The 27,682-nt window shown below is 59.9% G+C and overlaps 1 protein-coding gene across 4 annotated transcripts; it reads left to right on the plus strand.

Annotated features, from left to right (window-relative positions):
• The first annotated feature begins 839 nt into the window (after positions 1 to 839).
• On the plus strand, positions 840 to 27,556 carry PLEKHG5 (pleckstrin homology and RhoGEF domain containing G5). Of its 4 annotated transcripts, XM_072819877.1 has the most exons (22): positions 840 to 909; positions 1,737 to 1,813; positions 17,294 to 17,423; positions 18,352 to 18,454; positions 18,810 to 18,867; positions 19,241 to 19,332; positions 19,764 to 19,900; positions 20,197 to 20,342; positions 20,826 to 21,020; positions 21,099 to 21,287; positions 21,558 to 21,653; positions 22,262 to 22,312; positions 22,399 to 22,548; positions 22,868 to 22,978; positions 23,088 to 23,237; positions 23,325 to 23,462; positions 23,625 to 23,744; positions 24,975 to 25,107; positions 25,197 to 25,312; positions 25,400 to 25,605; positions 26,014 to 26,790; positions 27,066 to 27,556. In XM_072819877.1, exons 1-22 carry the CDS (start codon positions 906 to 908, stop codon positions 27,073 to 27,075), a joined length of 3,189 nt encoding a protein of 1,062 aa, XP_072675978.1. In that variant the 5' UTR covers positions 840 to 905; the 3' UTR covers positions 27,076 to 27,556. The 4 variants fall into 4 exon arrangements, with proteins under 4 accessions (XP_072675978.1, XP_072675980.1, XP_072675977.1 ...); XM_072819879.1 differs by lacking the exons at positions 840 to 909; positions 1,737 to 1,813 and adding an exon at positions 7,062 to 7,204; XM_072819876.1 differs by lacking the exons at positions 840 to 909; positions 1,737 to 1,813 and adding an exon at positions 11,290 to 11,415.
• The last annotated feature ends 126 nt before the right edge of the window (positions 27,557 to 27,682 follow it).

Here is a 27,682-nt window from a genome sequence, read left to right on the forward strand (position 1 = left end):
ATCGCGTGATGCCATTTCCATAAAGCACTAGGCCAGGCAAAACTAATCCCTGCAGTTAGAAGTCAGGACAGTGTCTTCCCTTGTGGGGAGTGGCTGGCATCCCCCAGGAGGGGGACTTCTGCAGGGGGCTGGTGACGTTCTGCTTCTTGATCTGGGTGCTGGTTATTTCGTGAAAAGACATTATGTGAGAATTTATTGAGCTTTGCACTCCTAACAGCTGCACTTTTCTGTACACATTTATATTTTCCGAAAGTTTTAAGAATGCTAACCAACAGAACGACAGTAGTTAGTTACCAAGCCCACTCCCATTTATGGAGCCCTGCTGCCAACCATGAGAGCGTTTCCAAGCCGGGGTACTCTGCTGGGGGAGGGGGAGGGGCCGGAGCGCCGTCCTGGCCCGCGCTCCTCCCCACTGGGAGGGGCCACCTCCGCTTAGGTGGTACGTTGCGGACCAGGAGGAAGAGCGGAGTGGCCTAAAATGCCTTTATTCCCGCTTGCCAGGAGATGGAGAAAATGTCTCCTGACACCGAGGCGTCTGGGGGCTGAGGGCGCCGGGGCAGCCTCCCGGCGGACGCCCCCGGAGCAGGGCGCGGGGTGCCGAGCGCGCGGCGGCGGGCCGGGGGCGCAGGGGGCGGGCGCGGGCCGTGGAGGGGGCGCGGCGCCGGGGGGCGGGCCCGGCCGCGGGGTCCCGCCCCCCGCAGGCGGGGCCTCCCGGCCGGCTCCTCCCGCCGCCCACCTGCCCCGCCCCGCCTCCGGCCGCCGAGGGTCCCGCGGCGGCGGCGCTCCGGCCTGTCCCCCGGCTCCCGGCCGGCGCCCGCCCCCCGCCGCCGCCGCCGCCCGCCCCGCCGGTCGCCCCGCGGCGCCCCCCGCCCCGCCCGCGTCCCCGGCCGCTCGGCGCCTCCTCCATGGGTGAGTGCGGGGCCCCGGGTCGGCCCCGCCGTGCAGGCCTGCCGGTCGGGCTGCCTCTGCGCCGGCTCGAGGAGGGGCGCGGGCCCGGGGCGCCGCGCGCCGGCGGGCGGGGCGGGGGGAGCCGCGGGGGGCCCCGAGGCAGACCCCTTCGAGCTGGGAGGTGGACGCCGGCCTCGAGATCAGGGCGCGGGGGGCCCAGACTCTGCCCCGGTGTTGGGGCCCGCATCAGCAGCACCCCTTCCCCGGGCCCTGCACGCCGGCTGCAGCAGCCAGCCTCTCTGCCCCTTCCCTGCCCCCTCCGCCGCTGCGACCCCGCCCCTAGGAAGAGAGGGCCGAATCCTGGGTCAGAGATGGACCGCGGGGCAAGGGGACACCACCCGGGGCCTCTGAGGAGGAGTCCATCCTCAGAGGCCGGGAGCTGGAGGGCAGGGGTAAGGCGGGATCGTGGACCCGGCAGCCCTGCGGGGACCCCCCAGGAAGTCTGGAGCCCTGCAAGGTCACTGAACTACCCCCGCCCCCCCGCTAGTGGGACAGAGGGAGCCGGCAGCTTATTTCCAAAGACGTTTTCTCCCCGTGGAATCTGGATAATTTCCCTGGGGAACCGCAACAAGAAAAGGACTCTGCAAACAGATTCCCGTGCAGATAAGTTGGCATTTAAAAGAAAAAGGGACACTGACCTCCTTTGAAGGGAGGATTGAGGAGACAGCTCCACCCATCCTCTCTTCTGGAGGCCACTGGGGCCGTAGGGCCCCCTGGGTGCCCCGACCTGGGGCGCAGCCTCTCTGGGCCCCACCCGGCTGATAACCCTCTGCTTTTCTCCTCTGCAGACGACCAGAGCCTGGCGGAGGAAAAAGGACTGCACTGTCAGAACCCAGGCTGCATGGACAGGGGGCGGGCAGCCAAGGTAGGGAGGCTGGAGGGCCTGGGTTGCTGGGAGCAGAGGGGCCAGGGCTCTAACTCTTGCTGGATCCAGGCACGGATACCCACAGGGCCCTGGCAAGGGTGCAGCTGGCCCAGCCATGGTGTCATCTGGGTTCAAGGGTGGATAGGGCACTGGGTGGCTGGTTTAGGAGGCAGAGGGGCTGCCCTTGGCTCAGAAACAGCAAAATGGAGGAGTTTTCTGCAAGAGCAGGGGGAACTTGGGTGCCCCAAAGCCCTTTCCTGCACTGCAGTCCTTGCAGCTGCCCTGAGGTTATAGGAGCCATGGCCCCATGCCACAGATGAGGAAACTGAGACCTAGGAAGAGAAAGGACCCACCCCACCCCCAATCCGCCTGAAGGTTTTGTTCCAGTGCCCAGCTGGCACCTTTCCTGCAGCACTGGGCCACTCTTCAGGCTTGGGCATGGGTTGGGGACACTTAGGGAGCTGGTGAGAGTGACTGTGTCATGGAATAACAAAGGGAAGAAAGGATAAACTGGTACTTAAGTGCCAGGGCCTGGGAGCCATGAGCAGGATGGAATGAGAGGGAGAATAAGAAATATCATCGCTGGGCGATTCTGCCCGTAATGTGCCAGGCTTTGTACCACGTGCTCTTTCTCTGCTTTATGTGCTACTTGAGGGAGCTCTGCTGGGAAGGCCTGGGTGCCCCATTTTCCAGATGAAGATACCAAGGTTCAGAGAGGTCCTGTGACTTGGCCGAGGCCCCACAGCTCGTGAGAGACCAAGCCAGGGCTTGAACCCAAGCGTGGCCCCTTCCAGCATGCATTTGAGTGATCATGGTAAAAACTGCCAGCACTTACTGTGTCAGGCATGGAGCTGAGGACTCGCTGTCTCCTCCTTCTGGCCTTCTGAGATGTGTCCTGCCATTATTCTCATTTATATATGAAGAAACAGGCTCAGGGAGCGAGTGGCTCACCCAAGGACACATCGCTGGGATGTGGTAGAGATAGGATTTGAACCCAGAGCCCAGCATAATGGCAGAGCCTGTGTTCCTAACCACCATGTAGCTCAGCTCTGCCAGCTGCCGAAAATGTAAAATGCCACCCTCCCACCCCCTAGCTCCCCCTCCCACCCCCTCCGTCCAGACACACGCTCCTACATTCTGTACAGGAAGACCAGGTTAGAAGGAACATGGAGGACTGTTCTGCGGGCGGGGACAGGAGGGGGAGGCTTTCAGTTGCCGTGGTCACCGGGTAAGGGGGCGGCTATGATGTCAGACACAACCTACTGGCACGGATGGTGCCTGGCACTGGGGCTCTGGTGTTGGCTGGTTGCCTCACTCCCAGATGGGAGCTCCAGGCAACAAACTGGTTTCAGCTCCCCCCCAGCATACATCCTGCCGGTGACCTGCAAAGCCCGAGGGTCCCTCCTGTAGGCAGTTGCTCCTGGGGCAGGCCCCAAGCTGCCACAGGCAGGGGCGAGGGTGGGAGTGTGCAGAGGTGAGGCCTGTGAGTGGAGGGCTGGTCTCAGAGAGTGTGGGCCTTCCACAGCTTCCAGGTGCTAGCTCCAGCCCAGCCCCTGGCCTGCCCAGAACTCAGTGTGACTGACATTGGCCAGGGGGTCACCCAGCCTGCAGGGGGAGAGTCCAAGTCCTGGCACCAGGGGGACCCATGGTAGAACAAATGGCACAGACTCACTTTGGGGATGAGGATGCTCGAATGAGCAGAGGCTGGGGGACCAGTGAGGGAGGACTGGTGAAGGTAACCACTGGTGGAGGCAGGAGTATGAGAGGCAGAGCAGAAGGCAGGGCTGGTCCAGGAAAGAGGAACTGCCACAGGCACATGTGCAGGGAAGGAAGTAAGGGCAGGAGGCTCATCTTGCCAAGGGATTGAGCTGGCTGGAACAGAGAGAGAGGAGAGGAGGCGAGTGACATCCCACTTTGGTGAGAAAGAGGAGCAAAGAATGTCCTTGGTGGTGGTAATCCCCACCACTGACCGGACAGGCTTGTACACCAGGTGGGGTATTAGGCCCTTGCCCTTGTCTCACTGAACCCAGGAGGACCTCAGGAGAAAAGCCTTATTCTCACATGATGTGATGAAAATGGTGCTCAAAGAGAAGAGAGCTTGCCCACTTTGCACAGCATGGCTGGCAGAGCTGGATCTGGAGAGGGATCAAGAGCCTCATTCTCGCTCCTCCCTAGCCCTGCTCAGAAGGCTAGCAGGATATGACTAGCTTTTTTAAGGAGATGACGTCATTCATTCGTTCACCGAATCAGCTTTCAGCATCTGCTGTGCCAGGCCCTGTTGTAGGCCCAAGGCCTCCTGGAGCAGATATCCCAGCTCCCCTGGGAGGAGGGGAGAAGCCAAACCGGTCCCCAGGCTTTGTTTTAGTGTCTCATGGGTGCTGGGGCTTCTGATGAAGCAGCGGTTGCCACCCCTGCCTCCTGCCCTGGAGTTCCTTCCAGGGGAATGAGGATGCTGAGTGAGCAGGAGGCCTGCTGGGGTTCCAAGGAAGGAGCTAGGTGGGAAATGAGGAGGGGGAGGCAGAGCTGGGCAGAGAATGCCTGAGGTCAGGGCTTTGGAGACCACAGGGGAGAAGTTGTATCCCTGCCCCTCCTCAGGATGGAGATGTGTAGGGTAGCCCATACCTATGAACTCCAGGGTCAAAGCTCAGTCCTTTCCAGCTGTGCCACTCTGGGCAGATCACTACACCTCCCTGACCTTGGTTTCTTCCTCTGCAAACTGAGGCTTCTCTAGTGGTAGGAAGGATTAAAACAGGGCTCAGACGTGAAGGGGTTAGCATGGAGTATGGCAAGATGTAGGTGTTCCAGATAATGCTGGCTGTCCATCTACCATGGAGGGGGAGAGAAACCCATCGACTTTGGGTGTGCCCTCCTCCCCCCGCCCCGAGACCTCCCCAGATTCCATCCCAGACCCCAGCCGACCCCAGGCAGCATGGCTAATGTTTATGGCACCACTGTCCTGTTCCCAGGGCAGGTGGAGCTTGGAGTCTTGGGAGGGAGGGAGATGAAGGAAGTGTTTGTCCCTCCTCTTGTGGAGGGCCAGGTGATGATGCAGTGGGTGTCCAGCCCTCCTGCAGATGAACCCAGACAGAGGGTGGCTGGACTCCCCAGCTCCTTGCTAGGCCCCCCTGAGCTAGGTGCTCTGGTCAAAGTCAAGGCACTCCAGGTCACAAGGGGACATGGAGGAGGGCTGACACTATCCCAGGGGGCACTTGAACATCATATTTGAGAGGAACTGAAGACTCAGGGGTATTTATCCTGAAGATGGGACCCTTGGGGCATCTCCTCAAAGGTCATGATTCTAGCGGCCACTACTCATCCATGCCTCCCCACAGGGACCTCTTCTTGTCCTCACACCCACCCTATGCGTCAGGGACTACCTCTTGTCTCCATCTTAGTGATAGGACCCTGAGAAGCAGGGAGGTAAATGACTTGCCAAGGCAAGGCCAGGACTTACACCACATCTGTGTCCTCTGAGCTTCCATTTCTTTTTATCTTTTTAAATTTATTTATTTGAGAGCGGGGGAGGGGAGAGCATGAGCCGGGTGAGGGGCAGAGGGAGAGGGAGAAGCAGACTCCCTGCTGAGCAGGGAGCCCAATGTGGGGACTCTGGGATCATAACCTGAGCCAAAGGCAGACCCTTAACCCTTAACCAACTGAGCCATCCAGGTGCCCCTAGAGCCTCCCATTTCTAAGGACCTCTCAGGAGGAAAGGGAGGTGAATTTTTCTGCTTGGCTCCAAGGGCCCTGGCAGGAGGGTGAGTTTCCAACAGCTGGAGTTGCTCCTCAGTGTACAGGTTGGGCACCCCGTTCCTTTTTTTTTTTTTAGGTAAAGTTTTTTATTGTCATTCGGATGTGTGGTGTTTGTAAGCTAGCTATTTCTAGTGGTATTCAAGCAGAGGGAGCAGAGTTCCCTTCCAGCTTAACAGTAGACTGTGAGGTGGCAGGGATGAGTCAGGGGGAGGTGTGTCTAGGGGAGGGGTGGCCAGATGAAGACCAGTGGACACAGGGCAAAGGAAGGGGCGGATCTGAGGTCCTTGTGGGGAAAGAATGGGCAGGATGTAGTGAATAATAGGAGAGGGAGTCACCTATTCTCCTGGGCAAGGCTTTGGGGGTGAGAGGTGGGAGGCCAGGGTGTCCTTGAGAATGGCCCAATTCTGGGGATTCCTGGAGGTGATTTTTAGATGCTGGTCAGCTGTAGACAGGTGGCAGTCCAGTCTGCAGCTGGAGGAAGTGGTAGGACCAGAGAAGCAGTGCAAGTGGAACTCCTGGGCTTTGGCTAGGTAATTCTGGGGGGAGCAGGTGATGGCATGGGGTGTCTGGCCCAAGAGGCAGGGACAGAGGATCAACTATATGGGATATGGGCAAGATGAGCCGTCCTGGAGTGGACCCAGCCCCAGGGAGGTCAGTGCTGCCAAAGAGGGCAGTGCCTGCTAGGAGGGAGAACCCGCAGCCTGGAGGCCCCAGGCCGCCTGAGGGCCATGAGGGAGGGGGTTCTAGATTTGGAAAAATGCAGATGGGCCTTAGCCCCAGATCTGCCCCAGGCCCTAGGGGCCATTCCCCCTGCACCCACCTCACCCAGCTGTGATATTCAGGGAAGGGGAGAGGTGTGCTGAGCGCAGGTTGTCTGACTCCTCCTGTGTACCCGCGCACGCCCACACACACATACACCCCACACCTCCAGCCCCCTGTGCCTACGGCAGAGTTACTCTGAAGTTGGGCAACCAGGAGAGAGAACCGGGGAGCACCAGGGATGGAATGGGCTAGGGGGAGAAGAGGGGGCCCAGAGGCGGCGCATTTCTCAGGCACAGTTCAGAATCCTGCGGGAGCGAGCCTGGCTTGGGGCGATTCCCCGGCGGGCTCAGCCCGCGGGTCCCTCCGCCCGGACCCCCACCCCTCCCGGGGCTCCCCTCCCCGGCTAAGGGCTAAGGCAGCTTCCTGCCGCGGCCCTCGCCCCCTCGCCGGGGACGGGCGAGCTCCCGTCTTCAAGCCCAGCTTAAAGCCTAGGAACTTCGAACTTTCCGAACAACTGCAAAGGGCCAGCGCCCTCGGGGGCAGCGCCAGTCCCTGCCCGCGGCCCGCATCCCGGGCCCTAGATCCCCCACCCCCAGCGCCGCCCCGCCCCGCCCCGCTTCCTGCGGGCGGCAGCGGGTCGGGCGCGGGGCCTCCCCGGGCTCCCAGCCGGGCGCTCGCTTGGTACGTCCCGGCCCGCCCAGGTGGTAGCGCCCGCGCGGGTCTACCGTAATTCCCCTACGTCCCGCGCCCCGCACCGGCGCTGCGCCGACGGAGCCCGGCCCGCGGCTCCGGTGCTCCCCACGGCTCTGCGCGGCCCCCGGGGCTTTGGCAGCCGTCGCCGGAGCCCCAGCCCCAGGGGAGGAGACCCCTGTCCCTAAGGTGAGTCTCGCGGGGAAGCTGGGACGAGACGGGGCTGGGATCGGGACGAGCTCCGAGACTGCCCCCGAGTTAGTGGACAGAACCGGGAGTAGAGGGTCCCAGGCAGTTCCAGGGCTGCGGTGGGAATCGATGGGCCCCACTGGCCCTGACTCCATTTATTCGAGGGTGGAATAGGCTCAAGCTCCCGCCCCCAGCCCGGGTGACTAGGGTGGGGTTGGCCCGGCTCTAGGGCCGTGAGGAGCCTCTAGGGACCCAGCCCCAGTGTGAGGATTCTTGGCTGGGCGAGAAGATCCTGCGGGGCCTTGGCGCGGGGTGGTGGCGGTGGTGGCGGCGGCGGCGGGTAGGCTCCGGCGACCCTGCCCGAGCTCGGCGTCCGAGAGTTGGTCCCAGGCGGAAAGTCGTCCCGAGGCCGGCAGGGGGCGCGCGAGTCTGAGCCTCGGGCGGTCTGGGCCGGCCCGGACCCGTGTGGGGGAGGGGAGAGGGAGAGGACCCAGGAACCTGGAGAAGCCCTAGCTTGCCTTGATCAAAGACGCGGAAACGGAGGCCCAAGGGGCCTCGGGTCCTACAAATTCTAAAGAAACCTTCCCCAGATTTGCCGGACTCTAGGAGAATTTTACTGTTCTCTTGCCCTAGGCCAGGTCCAGGCACATATTAGGGCCCAGAGGCCATCCCTAGGTAAAATAGTCCAGAGAACTGGCCAGTGCCCTCTTAGCACAGATGGGTAAGGGTGGGGATAGGTGGGCCCCAGAAGCAGGTCTTCTGTTGCCGGGGCAGGTGCCTCCTCCCTCCTCCCCTCCCAAGGAGCCTTCTATACTATGCTGGTCAGAGAGTTGTCAGAGATGGCGAGCCTCAGTGCTGGGATCTTGGACTCCAGAGTCTGGCACATTCGTGCAGGGACTGGGCAGGCGGTGAGGTTCACGGGCCACAGCCTCTACCTCTCTTCTTAGCATTGGGTCCCAGCTGGACTGCTCCCTGGGGTTGTAGAGGCCTGGCTGACTTCTGGGGCCTGTGTAGTTAGCCTTGCCTGCAGAGAGGTTCCCTATACCCCTGTCATCTGCCCAGAACAGGGCAGGGCCTTAAGTCAGGCTCCACCTCCAGGTGGGCCCCAGAATCCAAGGGGGTGAGGCCCAGGCCTCCAGGAAGGGAGGGGCTGGGTAGGCTGTTTGGAGCTAGGAGAGCAGCCTGGCAGAGCTGGCCCCACCCTGGCCAACCTGCTCAAACATGCAGCCTCCGCCCCTGGATTTCAAAGGTGCCAGATGGGGCCTTGGGGCCAGTAGGCTCCCAGGGGAGCTCAGCCTGGATGGGGAGCTCCTAGGCAGTCATGTCTGTCTAGCTAGGGGGTGCTTCAGGCTGGTCAGCTGTGAGCAGGACATGGGCCTGGACCCAGACCTATGGTCTCTCCTCCTGAGCGGGGAGTTCCTCTGTCCCACCAAAGACCAGGCCAGGTCCCCAATCTGTTATGGGGCCTGATGGCCCACAGTCCTCTGCTTTTCTAGGGTTGAGGAGATAGTGGGGAGGGATGGCAGGGGGGCTCCTGCCTTGGAGACTCCATTATTCATCAGCCCCAGCATCTGGTTTCTGGGTATCAGTTTCAACAAGCCAGTCCTGACTCATGAGCCTGAAGCTGGGGCTGGGCCCCCTCCCCAGGGAGCCAAGGGCCGAGACCTTTTTGTCCTGCGCATGGGCTATTTCAGCTCCCTCTCATAGAGGAGGTGGGGACCCAGGAGACTGTTGGGGCCTTCTCTCTCTCCTGGTGCAAGGGCCAGAGGCTCCTTTCTTCCGCCAGCTCTGTAATGTCCTTGACCCTGCACTTCTGGCCCTGAGGCATTAGGGCCATGGTCCTCCAAAGAGCAGCCCTCTGCCTTGGCTGGAGGAAGCAAGCAGCAGCATGATATGAGGATGGCCAGGGCCTGGACACTCAGGTGACCTCCAGTGACCTGCCTGGCCCAGCCCCCATGGTTTCCGCTTGATGTGACCTGGTAACCCCAGGCCAATAGGATCACCCTAAACTGGCTTTGGGATCTGCCCTGTCCCCAGTGGGGTGAACCTCAAGGCTCTGCTGTCAGAGCATCACTTAGCTGGTCTTCATGCCCTCCTAGCCCTCCCTGAGGCATGAGGGTACTGGTCCAAAGCCCAGACATCCATCTCCCCACTTGCCAGCTGCTAACTTTGGGGCAAGCCGCTTAACTTACCCAAGCCTCAGCTTCTTCATCTGGTAAGTAGAGATGGTAATGGTATGTCCTGCTTAGGGTCTTTGAGAGAGGGAACAGGATTTGCTGCCCAAAATCCCTGGCCCAGGCCTGGCACATGGGTGTGCTCAGCTGTCAGCCTGTAGGGCAGCAAGGACAGAGATCTGTGGTAGCAGCTGCCCTGAGCAGGCCAGCAGGCCCAAGGTCATGGATGCTAGGAGGCAGAAGAGGGCCTGTGGTCAGACAGCTGGGAGGGCTTTGCTGACCATTGACAGCAGGCTGAGACCTTCCCTGCCCCCACTGGCAATCTCTGCCATGAAGACCCTTCCTCTGCCTTCATCTGTCCCTTCTTATCTGGTTTTCACTGAGCACCTGCTGTGTGCCAGACCTGTTCTCAGTGTGGAGGGCGGCACAGTGGGGGCCTCTGGAGAGGGTATTCCAGCGGGAAGTGTGATACTCAAGAAGTGAACAAAGAAGTAAAATAATTTCAGGTCGTCTTAAATGCTTAGGAGGAAGTAATTCAATGTAAGAGGATTGAGAATGAGAGATGTAAGGGGCCACTTATTTTGAGGGGAGGTAAAGGTTTTGTCGACCAGGTGGCATTAACGTGGGGGCCCAGTGCCCCCCGTTGCGAGATCAGGGGCTCATGGTGCTCCAGTCAGAGAATGTAGAGGTGCAGGCTTGGACACCACCAGGAGGGGTGGTAGGAGCCAGGCATGTGGGATCTTATTCTAAGTAACTGGAGGATTTTAAGTGGGGAGTGACATGATTGGTTTTAGTTTTCAAAAGCTCTGTCTGTGGTGTAGACAGTGGATGGCTCAGGCTTTGGGAGTGGAGGTGGCCCTTGAAGCCTGTGGTCTGGGGTGTACTACTGCTTACTGCCTCCTCAGAGCTGTCTTCAGAGACCTCACCTTCCTTCCCCACCGCACCAGAAGGAGGAGGGATAGGTGGGCTGATGATATCATGCCCCCCCCCCCAGCCCCATAGTTACTGAGATGGGGTACCAAGGAGGTCAGAACAGCAGAGTCAGAAGTCTGGGTTTCAGTCCTGCCAGTGGCTTATCACTTTGTCTCCCAGCAATGAATGGGGATAGCAGCACCCGCCCCTATGTTTTGGGAAGGAGTGGGAAAGCTCTGTGACAACCTGCAGCGGGGACCCCACCGCCACTCCCCAATCCTGCTCTCTGGGGCTTCGATGAGCGCCCCCTGGCGGTGGGGCAGGCGGAAGGGACCCCCGCTTGGAACAGCAGAGACCTCGGGATCTGGGGGAAAGCCGAGTTGGACGTGGGGTTTTCCTGACGCTCTTTCACACCCAGCTCCGGGGGGATCCCAAAGAACGACCCTCTCTGCCCTTTGCACCTATGTGCCTGCAGCCTCCACCCGTCGTCACCCAGCGCCCTCCGCTCCCCGGCCTGCACCGCCGGCCTGGGCAGTGGGAGCAGGGCCCCCGGCTCCAGGACTGTGCCCCGACGCTCCCGCGACTCAGAAGGCCCTGTGGGCGCTGGAGGGGTGGTTCGGGCACCCGGAGGTCAGAGCAGAGACAGGTGTCCCTGGGCCAAGACGATGACCCGGGTGGGATGTGCCCGTCTTGGGCCCCCCTCTTCTGCCGGCGTCAGGGAGCTCCCCTGATGGAGGGAGGGGGGGTCTCGGGACTGAAGGGGAGGTTGGCGCGGGGGCGGGGTGGGGGGCAGGGCAGCGCCCGGCGCCGGCGGGGCTCGGCGGGGGTCCCGGGGCGCAGTCGGGGCGGGGCGGGGCGCCTAGGGGGCGGGGCCGGGGGCGCCGCGGGCGGGCGGGGGGGCGGTCGGGGGCCCCGGGGTCCCGGCGCGCTCGGCCGGGGGCGGGCGCGGCCGCACAATGGCAGGAAGCGGAGCCCCGCGCTTTGTCCGGCGGGCGGCGCAGACCGCCGCTTCCTCCGGCCGCCATGGGGACGGGCCCCGGCGTCTCCGGGCGCCGAGCGGCCTCCAGGCCGGGCCCCGGGCTGCCCTGCCGGCCGGGGGGTCGCGCCCGCGACGGGGAAGGCCAGGTACCGGGCGCGGGCGGCGGGGGGGCGCGACTGCCCGCGGCGAGGTGTGTCCCCACTCGGCGACCGAGGGGCCGGGCGGCGGCGGGGCCTCCAGCCCTCGGCCTTTTGTGTCTGGGCTACTCCGGACACACCTGCGGGTCCCGGGCGCTGCGCTGGGGCCCCCTCTCCCTTTCCTTCCTCCGCGCAGGCCCTGCCCACAGCCCGCTGCTCCAGGCTCCAGGCTCCGGCCCCCGCCCTAGTGCGAGCGGAGGTCCGACTCTGGTGCCCCGTCCCCGTGGGGGGCAGCCTTGACCGTGCTCCCTAAGGGGCGCCCCCTGTGATTTGTAAAGGTGGGGTCCGCTCGCTGCCTTTGGAGGTGCCGGGTGATTCCATCCCGTGGGCTCTCAGCTCTTTAGGTTGAGTCCCAGGGACTTTCCCCCTGGACCCTGCTGCCTCGACCCCACTGGCCCAGGGTGGCAGTGGTCGGCAACAGGAGGGTGGAGAGTAGGCTCTTTGGCCTGAGAAGGTCCAAGAGTCTGGCTTTGGGAAGGGACTGCCCTGCTCTAGGGAGCTGTGGAGCTCTGCAGTCTGGGGAGGGAGGTATGGGGGGGCCAGGAGGCTGTGCCCGCCCCAGGCTGAGCCTCCCAGTCCGGGTTGTGGTTCTGGGAAGTTCATTATCAACCAGACCTGTTGACTTAAGTGAAGAAACATCTACTTGGTTCAGATCCTGGGCCTGACCCTCACATGCCCCTGCTGTCCCTGAGCCTGGGGGGTGCCCAGAGGAGGTCAGCCACAGGCTGGGCACTGGCTCCCACCATTATCATTAGCAGCAGTAGGAGTAGGAGTAACAATATTATATTAGCCGTAAAAGGAGGAGCTGTGGTGGTATTCACCAGAGCCCACAACAGTGCTGGGAAATGAAGCATCCTGAGTGTCTCAAGGGAGACCAGTGCCTTCAGAGGGCGGGCACATAGTAGGTGCTCAATAAATATTTGTTGCATGCTGAATCTGCTATCAGGAGTAAATCTTTGTGTAAGATCTGTTGTCTGTGTATTAGATTGGTTTAAAGGCAGGATTGAAGGGGAACCTGGGTGGCTCAGTGGTTGAGCACCGGCCTTTGGCCCAGGGCATGATCCTGGAGTCCCGGGATTTAGTCCCATGTCGGGCTCCCTGCATGGAGCCTGCTTCTCCCTCTGCCTGTGTCTCTGCCTCTCTCTCTGTGTCTCTTATGAATAAATACAATCTTAAAAAAATAAATAATAAAAGCAGGATTGTGGCAGAGAGCCAGGGACTTGGGCTGGAGGGTCCTGTCATGTCACACTCCCCCCCGCCCCCCCATGAGACTAGGGCCTGGGTGACCTGAAGGTTTGCAACCCTATCACTCTGTGCCAAACCTGGCACCAGCAAAATGAAACCGTCGAGGAATCACAAAAGGCCTGGAAGGGGTGAGAAGGGGCACTTGTGCCAGGCTGACTGCCAGGCTGGCTGCAGGGGTGGAGGGTGGCTGCCTAGCTGGCAGACTGTGGGGCTCCTGGGAAAGAGGGGCTGAAGTGGGGTGGGTGCCTTCCCCAGATTAGTGAATCTAGTCAAGAGATTAGTGAATTAGTCAAGAGGAGATGCTTACAGCTTGGAGTCGGGTGGGGTTCCAGAACCTGCAAAGCCAATGCTACTTCTGTCAGCAGTGCCCTGGGGATGTCACAGTGGTAGAGGATAGCGATTTTCACTCTAGTTAGGAGCAGATTAAGTGAAGATAGAAACAGCTGCTCTGGTTGAAGGGTGTCCCTCTCCCCTGCCCAAAGCTCCAAGAACAACATACTTGAAGACCATTTGAGAAGGGTGTGGAAGTGGGGAGCACCTGGTGCCCAGCCTGCTGTTGGGAATCTGGGCCATAATATCCATAGCCACCCGCCCAGGGCCCAGCCCTACAAAGTCAGACCCCCTGGAGCAGGGGGTCTTCTCAGTCTTCTCAGTCTTCCCCGTGCCAGCTGTCATTCTGTGCCCATGTTTTTGAGGGGTTTTTGGTTGTTTTTCTCTCTGATGGAAGACTGAGGGGACACAGGAGCCCAAACAGTGAGCATCAAACTATAATTGCTTCTCTCGTCTCTGTACCCACCCTCCTTTCTCCAGGCTGCCCTGAGGCCAGCCTCCCCAGCTCCTCTCTTCTTTCTCAGCAGCTACTCAGGAATGTGCTGGAAATCTAGAAGCCTGAGCTATGTAACACTGTGTTCAAGTCCTGGCCTCACTGGTTGTGTGACTTCCAACAAATTACTCCCTGAGTCTCACTCTCCCCTTCCATAAAATAGGGATGATTGGAATTCCTACCTCCTGGGGCAAGGGGCCCTCAGTGCAGCCCCAAGCACACAATGGGTGATCACCGCCTTCTCCTTCCTCCTGTGACTACTTTCTCTGCTGTGTCTAGGCTGTCTGTCCTCACCCTGTCTGTCACCTTGAAAATCTCTGATCAGGCTCTCTCCCCAGCCCAAAACTCTCCAGTGACCCTTCATTACCCTCATTAATAAATTAAACAAGTGTTCACTGAGTGGCTAGGACTGGTGATGGGGCAATAGCCTAACGTCACTGTCCCCACAGGGCTGGCGAGGTGTGGAGGCAGCAAAGTGAAACAGGCAGGCTGCTCCATGGCAGACAGGGTGCTGAGGGGACAGGGAGTGTGAAGGGGCAGTGACTTCACAGTAGAGGTCTGTCATTCCAGTGTCTGGGGAAGAGCATTCCAGGCCGAGGGAGCAGCAGATGCCAGGGTTTGGAGTTGCGCATGTCAGAAGCAACATTTTGGGGACATGGGGTCGGCTGGTGGAGCGGAGTGCACCTGGATGGCAGGGCAGGACAGGAGGCCCCCCACCGTCACCAAATGGGACTCTGGCTTTTACCGGAGGGAGACGGGAGGCCGTGGAGGGTTTGGAGGAGAAGGATGAGACTCTTCACTGAGCAGGGGCCACCCTGGCTGCTCACAGAGAGCAGACTGCAGGGCAAGGATGGAAACAGCGAGGCCAGTTATGAGGTCATTGTTGTGACTGCACTGAGAGGTGACCACCACGGAGGCCAGGAGGCAGCAGTGGGCTAATGAGCATGGCCTGGTTGAAGCCACAGATATTGAAGGGAGAGCCACCAGCATTTTCAGACTGGGTGGGGCTGTAACAGATCAAAGGTGACCCCAAGGATTTTGGTTTAACGTATCCATTTCCCCAGGGCTGCTGTAACAGTGAATACTTGCTGGTGGGTGGCTTTGGAATGACAGAACTTTATTCTCTCCCATATGGAGACCCACGCAATGTAGTAGTGGCTTCACTTTCACATGTGTCCCTGTCTCTGTGTCTCCTGTCCTTTTAAGGACCCGGGTCATAGGAATGCTCCGCATGCTACCCCACTACAGACTCCACTATGACCTTATCTTAATGAAGTACATCTGCAATGACCCTGTTTCCAAAAAACGTCACATTCTAAGGTCCTGGGGGTTAGGATTTGACCTGTCTTTTACGGGGGGACGACACCGTTCAGCCCATGCCCCCACACAACTGCAAGGTGTGGCCATTGATTGAAGTGCAGGAACCCGCGTGGGCAGCTCAGCAGCTCAGGTGCCGACGTGTGCGGTTTGAGGTGCTCTCGTTAGCATCTAATGGGGGGCGGGCATTGAGAAGGTCAGTCTGGTGTCCTGGGTTAGGACCTCACTGCAAATTTACCTCTGAGAGCCCTCCACGCATAGTCAGTGTTTCCAATCACATGATGAGCTGAGTCAGCAGAGGATAGATGGAGGTCGATGTGAGCAGGGGCCGCAGGTAGGGAGACAAGCAGGAAGTGGGCAAGGAGGACTGAGGGCTGCAGGAGGCAGCAGCAGAGTGTGGGGTTCCGGGGACCACAGAGGACGAGGTGTGAAAGAGACCACCTGTGTCAAGTGCTGGGTCCTGTGGTTGGACTTAGAAACACAGCAGTTCTGGGGGCCCAAGAAGAGGCAATTGGGGTGATGGGAAGGGAGAACTTGATGGCAGAGGGTCTGAGAGACAGGGGCAGATTTTCTAAAGTAGAAAATCTTCGGTTGCAACTGTGGTAGTCCTATTCGATTTAGGCAGGCATCACCAGTGGATGTGAACACCCTGGAGTGTGAGATTGCTGGGGATCAGGCTATCTCGAAGTATCCCCTTCCCTGCCCCCAGCTACTTATTCATCACAAGAGAAAAAGGACCCTTACACGGTACAGGGAGTCCCCAAGTGGGCCACTGAGGAGGGCGCTGTCCACTCTCTCATGTCCCTGCCCAGATGCTCAGCCTGAAACCACCCAACAACCTCCAGAAAGATCACTGTGGAGGGACTTTCTGCCAGACCGCGGGCTTGAATGCTTCCAAAATGTTGATGTCATGAAAGAAAAAACCAAAAACGTGCAGAGAACTCATCCTTAAGGGAGTAAACAGACAAAACCGAATGCATGTGTGAATCTTGAACTGGCTCCCGTATGAGAAAAAAAAGTCTATTAAGGCCGTGGTTTAGACAGTCGGGCAGCAAACACACACGTAGACTATAGACGGATCATATGTTGGGACGCCTGGGTGGCTCAGTGGTTTAGCGCCTGCCCTCAGCCCAGGGCGTGATCCTGGAGACCTGGGATCGAGTCCCACGTCGGACTCCCTGCATGGAGTCTGCTTCTCCCTCTCCCTCTGCCTGTGTCTTTGCCTCTCTCTCTCTCTCTTTCTCTCTCTCTGTCTCTCATGAATAAATAAATAAAAATCTAGGAAAAAAAAAAGACTATCATACATCAATACTTAGTTTCCTGGGTGTGACAGTGGTACTGGGGCTTCATAGGAGATTTCCCATGTTCTTCTGCACCAGGCAGGGGGAAATGAGAGAGAAGCCAGCGTGACAAAATGTTCACGCCTGGGGAAGTTAGAAGGGTGTGTGGATGTAAGGAGACCTTACAACTCTCCTTACAACTTTCTGTAGGTCTGAAATATTTAAAAGTGGGAAGCCAGGGAAAATACACTAATGCATACTGGGGGGTGAAACGTGGAACTGATTGAGATGGAGACCTGTTTCATGGGGTTTCGCTGAAAGGGAATGGGAGAAAGGAAGAGAGGAAGCTGGAGGTGGAGAAGTGTGAGCCAAAGGACAGGGAGCCTGATGATGTGGGGGAGGGCGAGCCCTGAGCCGCTCCATACTGGGAGGACAGTCTGACTGGACCAGAAGAAAGCCCACTCTCCCTGCCAGTGCAGGGCAGGTGAGTGGATGTGTTGGGGAACAGCAAGGAAAGTGGAAGAGGTGAGTTAGAGGCGAGCCAGGGAGCAGAGAAGGCATGACAGTCATCCACAGGGTTGGGGGAGAATGTAGGGTGATACAGTAAATATGGTAAATGCTGGGGCTGGGGCGCTGCCTTAAAACCCAGATGCCAGGGCCTTTCCCTAACTCCCCCAAAACCCCATTCATTGCATGCAAGGTTGGCTATTCAGGGGCCAGATAGGTCACAGAAGTTAGGGCAGAGGGCCTGGGGGTGTGTAGAGAGGAAGGGCTTGCTGGTTCCAACACTGAGCTGGCTGAACCAAATGGCAGCCCTGAGCATTTTGGGGTGCCCTTTCTGCACCCCAGGAAGAGGCGCTGGTAGCAACTGCCTTGTGGTTCCTTACTGGAAATATCCCCTCCATGCTTTGTTCTTTGAAGGCAGGGATCTGCTTTGCTCTGCAGATCCCTCAGAGCGGACACATAGCAGGGCTTAGGAAATGTCCACAGTGAATTCATGAACATGAGGCACCTGTGGGGAGTGGATGGTCGGGAAATGAAGAGCAGCCTCCGGAGGAACCAGGAACCTCACCTGTGCACTGCCATGGTCTGGGCCACACATGTGCCTGCCTGAGGCCTTGCGGGGCCCAGCCCAACCCACCTCACCCTGCTTCCCCACCAGGTATGCCACCACGCTGACTGCCAGCAGCTACACCGCCGGGGACCCCTCAACCTCTGTGAAGCCTGTGACAGCAAGTTCCACAGTGCCATGCATTATGATGGGCACGTCCGCTTTGACCTGCCCCCACAAGGTGAGCCTGGGTAGGAACCCCAGCCCGAAGTTCCCAAAGCAGCTCCAGACCCCCTGCCTAGGAGCTCAGTGTGACTGTCCAAGCTGTGACAGGGCCATCAGAAGGACAAGAGCTGACTATAAATAATGAAACCCAAGTACCTGGTGGCCCCTTTTGTGCTACAAGTTTTTTAAATAAGAGAACAAGGTGGGGAACTGTGCCCTATCTGTAGAGCAGGCCTGTCTCTACCAGGGTCTGGGTCTGCATCTCCCATAGCTGCCTCTTGCCTGGGGCCAACATGGAAAAGACCCCTTTCTTCTTGTCCTTAGGGCAGGCAACTGCTGGGCAAATCCTCCAGCCAGGCTGCCAGCGAGCTGAGATGAGGGGGGGGGGGGTAGGGGTGGGCAGGTCCCAAGGAACTTGTAGCAGGGAACAAGAAACCCCTCCTGCTGATTGGGGACCTGGCCCAGGCCCACTGCCAGCTGGCGGTGCTGGGCTGATTCACAGGCATCCGAGTCTGGCCAGAAATGCCAAACCTTTGTCTCTTTTTTTAGCTGGTCAGAGGGACAAAAGGACTCTCCTCCTCTGCCAAGGTCCCATGGGACTTGGGGTGTGGTCACAGTGCTGGGGGAGAGGAGGCCTGAGAGAGAGAGAGAGCCATGGACCAGTCACCTCTTACAACAATCCCAGAGGCAGGGTTTCCTTATCCCTATTTTATAGAAGGGTCAACTGAGGCCACAGATGGATTTGTATTGTGGGCGGGGCATCACCAGCGGGGGGGGGGGGGTGGGCATCCCAGGGTGCTTGTGTCTTTTTGAGTCTAGGGATGGACAGATGCTAAGCAGTGACTGGCCCACTTTCCTCACAGACCCAAAGGGTCCCAGCTCTTTTGGGGCAGGGGCGCCAGGGAGGGAGTAGACAGGATCTTTCCTTCTACTTTACTCCAAAGGCTCTATCCTGGCCCGGAATGTGTCTACTCGGTCATGCCCCCCACGAACCAGCCCTGCAGTGGATTTGGAGGAGGAAGAGGAAAGCTCTATGGATGGCAAAGGGTAGGCGGGCAAAGCAGACCGTCTGATCTGAGATCCAGGACCAGAGGCTTCTGAAGACCTGACTGGAGACCCCTCCCTGCCCCTGTGATCCCCTGATTCCTGGAGGAGGCTGCCCAGCCTTGGGCCAGCGCCCAGCCTGGTGGGATCAGACTCCACCTAAGTACCACTGGGTGTGATTCCTGTGTTGGCCACCAGAGGGCACACAGACCCCTTGTGGGCCCTGGCCTACCTGAGCACAGCTGCCTTACCTGGTCAGCGGGGGTGAGCAGGGAGTGGGCAGCCAGCTAGGGCCCATTGACATCCCTCCCTGCTGAGGGCCTCCCTGTGCCTCTAACCTCTGCCCTCTGTCCTGCAGGGACCGGAAGAGCACAGGCCTGAAACTCTCCAAGAAGGCAAGGAGGAGACACACAGATGTAAGGAGTCCCCAGGCTGTCAGGGGGGCTCCTGACAGCCCCTGCCCTTCCTGGGGCCTTTTCTTTCCATCCCCAAGGCTAGACCTGTCTGCTCTGAACTCCAGGACCAGGGGTGGGGCCTGGAGCGAGTGGGTCTCCCCTACCCCTGGCCACCATGTCCTGCAGCCCAGTACTGCCCACCTTAGCCAGGTGGGAGATGCTACAGGAATTCCTCCCTTGGGCAGGAGGGATACAGGGGACCTTCTTGGGACAGAGGCAGGCTAGAGAGATCCCTGCATTCATTCCCATGCTGGGGTTTCCATCCTGGACCCTGGTAGGTGGGGGGGAGTCAGAGACAAGGGGTACAGAAGCTAAGAGACCCATGCCCTTTCAGGACCCAAGCAAGGAGTGCTTCACCTTGAAATTTGACCTGAACGTGGACATTGAGACAGAGATTGTACCGGCCATGAAGAAGAAGTCTCTGGGGTAGGGCTTGGTGGGGCCAAGGCAGGGGGAATGGGGCTGGGGGTAGATGTGGCTTCTTGCCGGCATACTGTGTATGTCTATGTGGTGGCCTGTGAGTGAGAAGGTCTCCCACCTACGGGCAGACTCACCTATGTATTCCAACACATGTAATGCATGGCCTTGTTCCTGGATATGGACTGGGACATGTCTACCTTGGTGTACAGACACAAAAATGTGAGAGCATGGGCGTTTTGGCGTGTATGTAGACACATGTAGGAGTGTGAGCCTCTATTAGCAGCTGTGTGTGTGCACGCACACCTGTCTTTGTACCTGTGTATGATCCTGTGGGTGTCTCCCTTTCCCATTGGTAAGGTGGGCTGGAGCTGGGGCTGTGCATGGGGTGGGGTTCATATGACTGTCCCCTATCACATACACCTCCCATCTGGGGGCAGGGAGGTGCTGCTGCCAGTGTTTGAAAGGAAGGGCATTGCACTGGGCAAAGTGGATATCTACCTGGACCAGTCCAACACACCCCTGTCCCTCACCTTTGAGGCCTACCGGTTCGGGGGACACTACCTGCGGGTCAAAGGTGAGCATTTAACCTGGCAGGCAGGGTGGCTGGGCTCTGGCTGGACCTCCCAGAGATGGCTGTGCTACCCAGGCACAGATTCCCATTGGCCATGGCCCTGAGCAGGCTCATTACTATACAGGTGTCTCTGCTGGGTCCTGGCAATAGGTGCTGGGGTGGTGGAGCCCCGGGGGAGGGCAGCTAGGCTTTGGTTTGGATCCTCAGGAGAGAGGTCTGTGGTGCCCTTCTCCAGTGGAGCTGGGTGCTGAGGACCACTCCTTGCCCCCTCCCCACCCCCCACCGCGATGCTGCACCAGCCAAGCCAGGGGATGAGGGAAAGGTGGAGCAGGGAGTGAAGGACTCCAAGTCCCTGAGTCTGCCAATCCTGCGGCCAGCCAGGGCTGGGACCCCCTCCTTGGAACGTGTGGACCCCCAGAGCCGCCGGGAGAGCTTGGACATCCTGGTGAGGCACTGTGTCAGGACTGGGAGTGCGGGGCGGGGGGTAGCTTAGAGGGGCCCCTGGGCCCCTCAACCCCCTCTTGGGCTTTGGTTTCCTCTTCTGGCAGATAGGGCTGGGTCTGAGGACAGGGGGCCCCAAGATGATGGGTCTTGTGTTTGAGAGTCTTCTAGTGCCCAAGGAGTGTGTGAGTGAGTGTGTGAGTGACTGTGTGTGTGTGGTGGATCCATTTGGAGTCATGCTTATAAGTGCATCTAAGTATGTGTGTGACTGTGTGGTGGTTGGGGCTGGCTGGGTGGGGGCAGTCCATCTGTGCCTGGACCTTCCAGCCCCCAGAGCATGTACAGATCTCAGAAGAGGTGGCATCCCATGGTAGGGGTGCAGAGAGCCTCCCACATCTCAGGCTTTGCCTGAAGTCTAGGAAACCCAGCATGGGGTGGGGCTGTGGGAGCCAGCATGAGCCTGGCCTTGACCATCCTCCCTGGCCAGGCCCCTGGCCGCCGCCGCAAGAACATGTCGGAGTTCCTGGGGGAGACGAGCATCCCTGGCCAGGAGGCCTCCACACCTTCCAGCTGCTCTCTGCCCAGTGGCAGCAGCGGTGGCAGTGATAGCTGGAAGAATCGGGCAGCCAGTCGTTTCAGTGGCTTCTTCAGCTCGGGCCCCAGCACGAGCACCTTTGGCCGGGTATGTGGTCTTGTGGGCCCTGGGGCAGGGTAGCTGGCCGGTCCTGTGCCCTGACCCTGGCCATGGGTCTCCTTCCAGGAAGTAGACAAGATGGAGCAGCTGGAGGCCAAACTGCACACCTACGGCCTCTTTGGGCTTCCCAGGCTGCCCCGGAGGCTGCGCTTTGACCATGACTCATGGGAGGAAGAGGGGGATGAGGAGGAAGAGGAGGACGACGCCTGCCTGTGGCTGGAGGACAGCTGGCGGGAGCTCATTGATGGGCATGAGGTTGGTACCACCAGAACCCTCTCCACCCTCCCCATCAAGGAAAGGGGGACCCACCCACTTCATGCACAGTGGCAGGATATTCTGTGTGTGGGACAGCGGTGCCAGGCTGCTGTCATCATTAACTCACTGTGGGGAAACTGAGGCAAGGAGTATGCAGTGTGCCACTTGGCAGAGGAGGGCCCAGAATTTGGGGGACCTCTGTGCTTACCCCCTCTATGGTCACCCGGGCTCACTCTGGAACTCTTGGTCCACCCCCTGCCCTTCCTGCAGAAGCTGACCAGGAGGCAGTGCCACCAGCAGGAGGCGGTGTGGGAGCTCCTGCATACAGAGGTCTCCTACATTAAGAAACTGAGGGTGATCACCAACGTGAGTGTGGAATGGCACCTGGCCCAGAGCCACCCCTCTTCCTGCCCCCTGTAGCCTCCTCCTGGGTGCCCTCGAGCAGAGTTTGGGGCTTTGCAGAAGGAGCAGGGGAAGGAAAGGGAGAAGCGCGGTGCCCCAGGGAAAAGGAAGAGGGGATTCCCACAGGCCAGGCACCTGGAGGGGATTTTGGGTAAATGTGCCCAGGTGGCTGCCTGAACACTAGGCTCATTCTTTCAGTCATTCATTCAGTAACTTTCTGAACACCTGCTGTGTGCCAGCTGCCCAGCAGCCCGCACTCTGAACGTGGTGTGTGTGTGTGTGTGTGTGTGTGTGTGTGTTTCTGTCTGTGTGTACACGCTTCCCTGGTGGAGGAGGGACTTCCAGGTGTGACTGCAAAGCCGGTCTCCCAGAGCTTTCCCTCCGGGTGGGGATGGGGCAGGCTGACCCCCAGGTGGGCCATGGAGGCTGGGCCTCTTCCGAAGGGGTGAATCGTCCTGGTCCCAGGCAGCTTCAGGGCTTCCTGGGAGGAGGAAGGGGTAGAGGGGAGCCTGAGTCTGGGTGGGGCGTCGGGACTGGGACGCCCCCCGACGCCGCGCTCCCTGCACCCACAGCTGTTCCTCTGCTGCCTCCTGAACCTGCAAGAGTCGGGGCTGCTGTGCGAGGTGAGGGGAGGCCCCGACAGGGTGCTGATGGGAGGGTAGGGACGGCGGGGCGGGGCGGGGCCGAGCGCACCTCCCGCCCCGCTCAGGTGGAGGCGGAGCGTCTGTTCAGCAACATCCCGGAGCTGGCGCGGCTGCACCGCGGACTGTGGGCCGGCACGATGGCGCCGGTGCTGGAGAAGGCGCGGCGCACGCGGGCGCTGCTGCAGCCCGGGGACTTCCTCAGAGGCTTCAAGATGGTACGGCCCGGGCACCGGCGGGGACACTGCGGCAGGGCTGGGGGCTGCCATCCCATCTGCCCATCGCCCAGCCTCCCCGCGCCGGTGGTCCCGGTGGTCCCTCGTGACCTCGAGGTCGCAGGCAAGGGATTCCGAGTCGGTCTGCCCCTCCTACCTGGCGGGGGGCGGTCCCTTTCGCGGAAGTTCGGCTTGGCCCCAGGGGTGGCGCACGTGCTACCCTCCGGGGTCGGCGCGAGCGTGCAGAGGGCCGGTGGGGCTCCGGGCGCAGGCTCCGCGGCGGAGAGCGCGCGGCAACCGCGCCCGTTCTGCCCCGGGCCAGTTCGGCTCCCTCTTCAGGCCCTACATCCGATACTGCATGGAGGAGGAGGGCTGCATGGAGTACATGCGCGGCCTGCTGCGCGACAACGAGCTCTTCCGGGCCTACGTCACGGTGAGGGCGGGCGGGGCTGCGGGGCGGCAGGTGCAGGTGCGCGGGCGGCGGGCCCGGGGCCCGGGGCCCGGGGCGGGGCCTGTCCTGAGCCCGCGCCTCCCCGCCTCAGTGGGCCGAGAAGCACCAGCAGTGCCAGCGGCTGAAGCTGAGCGACATGCTGGCCAAGCCCCACCAGCGCCTCACCAAGTACCCGCTGCTGCTCAAGTCGGTGCTGAGGAAGACCGACGAGCCGCGCGCCAAGGAGGCCGTCGTCACCATGGTAACCGGGGCGGCAGGCGGGGTCCCTGGCTCGCGGCCCCTCCGGGACCCGGGTCCTGATGCCCCCGCCCCCGCCCCCGCCCCCCAGATCGACTCGGTGGAGCGCTTCATCCACCACGTGAACGCGTGCATGCGGCAGCGGCAGGAGCGGCAGCGGCTGGCGGCGGTGGTGAGCCGCATCGACGCCTACGAGGTGGTGGAAGGCAGCAACGATGAGGTGGACAAGGTGGGAGGCCGTCGGCGCGGGGACCCCCGGCCCTGCGGGGATGGAGGAAGGGCCAAGCCGGCACCCGGGCCAGTGCTGGGATCTCCTTTGAGGATGCCTAGCGGGGAAGGGGAGTCAGACCCTGATCTCTCTGCACCTCCCCCGCCCTGTCCCCATCGCCAGCTCCTGAAGGAGTTTCTGCATCTAGACCTTACAGCACCCATCCCTGGCGCCTCCCCTGAAGAAACACGACAGCTGCTGCTGGAGGGGAGCCTGAGGATGAAGGAGGGGAAGGACAGCAAGGTGACTCTAGGGGCCACCCACACCCAGGGCCCCTTCCCCACCCTTTCCTGGAGACTTTCTGGGCCCTAGTGAGGGGTTCTCAACTGCCCCGTCAGTTGGCTGGTAATTCAAGAAGGAATGACTTTGGTTATGTGACAGCTGATGATCTGCCTGCAATTTACTCTTTACAGATATGGCAGCAAGGGCATAGTGGGTGGGGTGCTGGGCTTGCCCACTTGCTGGTGCCATATGAGTTCCTGGTGGGAGGGAGGGGGTGCCTTCCAAGAACAGGTCAGGAAAAGCCCAGAGCCTTGTTCGTGAGCTGTTAATCCTAGGTGTATAACCCAGAGCCTACAGATTGTGGTTTTAAAGATTTATTTATTTATTTGAAAGAGAGTGCATGCAAGCATGGAGGGGAGCAGAGGAAGAGGGAGAGAAGCAGACTTTCCAGTGAGCACAGAGCTCAGTCTCAGGACCCTGAGATCATGACCTGAGGTGAAACCAAGAGCTGGACACTTAACTGACTGAGCCAGCCACCCAAGCTCCCCCAAATCGTAGTTTTATTTATTTTTTATTTTTTTTATTAAAGATTTATTCATGAGAGACAGAGACATAGGCAGAGGGAGAAGCAGGCTCCATGCAGGGAGCCTGATGTAGGATTCGATCTTGGGTCTCCAGGATCACACCCTGGGCCAAAGGCAGGTGCTAAACTGCTGAGCCACCCAGGGATCCCCAAATCGTGATTTTAAAACCACAAACTATAAATTCCATTTTTCTCTTTAATGTAAACTTTTTGTTGAAACAAATTACAAATACATAGGTCCGTGAAGAAATACCATCTTACTCTTTGTTTTAATTTTTTTAAAGATTTTATTTACTTGAGAGAGAGAGAGAGCACAAGCAGGGGGAGAGACACAGAGAGAGGCAGACTTCCCACTGAGTAGGAAGCCTGACTCAGACTCCAGGACTTAATCCCAGGACCCTGGGATCAGGACCTGAGCCCAAGGTAGATGCTTCACTGAGCCACCCAGGCGCCCCTCTCTTCATTTTAATTTTATTCTCAGGTCCAGAGGAGGCAAGGAACAAGGAAGGTGTTTAGTAAAATCTGAGTGCCCCTACAACATCACCAGAGTGCAGTAAGGAAGGGCTTGTGCAGGGACCAGTCCAGGAGATGGTGTCATAGCAGACTGGCTGAGTCCTAGGACCCTGGCCCTGATCCCTGGCCTTGCCTCTCCCCTTGCCACCCCCCAGATGGACGTATACTGCTTCCTCTTTACGGACCTACTTTTGGTGACCAAGGCAGTGAAGAAGGCTGAGAGGACCAAGGTCATCCGGCCACCACTGCTGGTGGACAAGATTGTGTGCCGAGAGCTTCGAGACCCTGGTGAGGAGCCTGGCGCTGCTTCTGGCCAGGGGCTGTGCCGGCAGGGGCTGTGGTCCTAGCTCATACTGATGCGGGCCCCTTCTCACTAGGCTCCTTTCTCCTCATCTACCTGAACGAGTTCCACAGTGCTGTGGGTGCCTACACGTTCCAGGCCAGCGGCCAGGCTTTGTGCCGAGGCTGGGTGGAGGCCATTTACAACGCGCAGGTGAGAGCTGAGTGGCGGGCTGGCAGGTGGGTTGGCAGGGTGTCCCGGTAGGGGCTGCTGCTCACAACTCCCCTCCCCCACCTGCAGAACCAGCTGCAGCAGCTGCGTGTCCAGGAGCACCCAGGCAGCCAGCAGCCCCTGCAGAGCCTGGAGGAGGAGGACGATGAGCAGGAGGAGGAGGATGAAGAGGATGAGGATGAGGAAGAGGAGGAAGGCGGGGGGAGTAGCACTTCTGCCGCCAGCTCCCCCACCATTCTGCGCAAGAGCAGCAACAGTCTCAACTCCCAGCACTGGTATGCGCGCCTGAGCCCACCCAGCAGCCAGAGCAGAGCATGTGCTCCTGCCCAGCACTCCTGACCGCAAGGCCACGGACAGTTGGCAGGGCCAGCCACCACCCCTTCCTCTGATTGGCTTCGTGTGGGGGAGGGGAAGGCAAAAGATTTTCAGCCTGAGTGCCTGCTCTGATCCCCCAGGGCTAGCTGGGTGGAGCTGAACTGAGGATTCTTAAACTGTATCCAGCTGGAAGGAGTACTGTGGTGGTGCCAGAAACCATTCCTGGCCTCTGGGTCGCGGGCACAGGAATTGGGTGGTTGGGCTGGTGGACCACATGCTTGCCACTGCTGAGCCTCCAGCTCTGGGAGGGTGGAGTGGGGTGCACCAGGCCATTTAGGTGGCTGGACTGTCTCCTCCTCGCTCCACAGCGCCTCAGATGGCTCCACAGAGACCCTGGCCATGGTTGTGGTGGAGCCAGGGGAGACACTGTCCTCTCCTGAGTTCGAGGGCGGCCCCTTCGGCTCCCAGTCAGATGAGACCTCTCTCAGCACCACTGCCTCCTCTGTGACACCCATCAGCGAGCTGCTGCCCCTGGGCCCAGTGGATGGCCGCTCCTGTTCCATGGACTCCGCCTATGGCACCCTCTCCCCTACCTCCCTGCAAGACTTCATGGCCCCAGCCCCTGTCGCGGAGCCATTGCCACGGCCCCCAGAACTACCACAAGCCCCTTCACCCCTATCCTCCCCCCGCCTCCGCCGCCGCAGCCCTGTTCAGCTGCTGCCCCATCTGCCCCACCTGCTCAAGTCCAAATCTGAGGCCAGCCTCCTCCAGCTGCTGTCAGGGGCCACCACCAGTGGAGCGCCCCCAGCCCCCAGCCGTAGCCTTTCAGAACTCTGCTTGGCTGTGGCAGGCCGTGGCACAAGGACTCAGGGTTCTTCTCGGGAACCTGGGCCCAGCTGGGTTCGCCAGGGGACACCAAGCCCTAGCAGTGGCCCCGAGCCATCAGAGCTGGAGGGCAGAACCAGCTGCCTGGCTGGGGAGCCCGAAAGACCCACCAGGAGGAGCAGAGACCTGCCCTTGGGGGCCTCGCCCAGGGTCCAGCCCGAGCCGCCTCCGGGGATCTCTGCCCAGCACCGGAAGCTGACACTAGCCCAGCTGTACCGAATCAGGACCACCCTGCTGCTTAACTCCACGCTCACTGCCTCGTGAGTGGCCTGGGCTAGAGGGCTGGCAGCCGAATGTGCTGACACTGGGGGCACAGAGCCTCAGGAATGGGTAGGGCCACTCTTGTGGCTGGGAGCAGATGGCATTTGGGGATAAGGATGGGGATGGGAGGCTGCTCCAGAGGCTGAATGACAGTGTCTACAGTGGGCAGTGGGGAGGGGGCCTAAGGATTCCAGTGGGGCAGAGAGGGTGGCCAGAGCCCTTCTTCATGGCCTCAGCCAAAGAAGAACTGTCTCTCCCTTCCTCTCCTTTGCAGGGAGGTCTGAGCAGAGGGAGGCCCCCAAGGTTGCCACTGACCAAGAGATGGCAGACAGCATGCCTCCTGGGGCATCCCGGTCCTGGCTCCAGCTGCTGCTTGTGCCTGTGGGAGCCAGAGTGCCGGGCAGGAACCCTGATTTGCACTTTGCCAGACTGGATGGAAGTGGAGGAGCATACAGCAGAGCTCCTGGCCCAGGCTGCAGTAGTTCCTCAGGATCCTCCAAAAGGCCACATTCACTAACCTGTACACCCCCTCCCAACTCCCCACCCCACAGGGTCCCCCGCTTCTTGAAGTCACCAGCTCCTCTGGGCTGGGCTCCGGGGTGGTCCTTCCCACCTCCACCCTCATCCGGTCCTGGATGGGATGTTTGTTCCCCTGGCCTTCCCTCCCTCCCAGTCCCACTGGCCACCCCAGGCTTGGGTTAGGCTCTGTGTAAAATTGCATATTTATTGAGCTTTTGATTCTTTTATAAAGACTTGTATATACTATTGGAAGGAGTCCTTTGCTTTTGGAACCCACCCCTTTCATGACTCAGGTCCTCTTAAGCTCTGAGGCAGGCACCTCCTGCTCTTGTCCCCCGCCAGTCTCCCTCCATCTATGGTAAGGCACCACTG

This window comes from Canis lupus, chromosome 3 (genome assembly GCF_048164855.1).
Source record: "Canis lupus baileyi chromosome 3, mCanLup2.hap1, whole genome shotgun sequence".
In the NCBI taxonomy this organism is placed as follows: domain Eukaryota; kingdom Metazoa; phylum Chordata; class Mammalia; order Carnivora; family Canidae; genus Canis; species Canis lupus.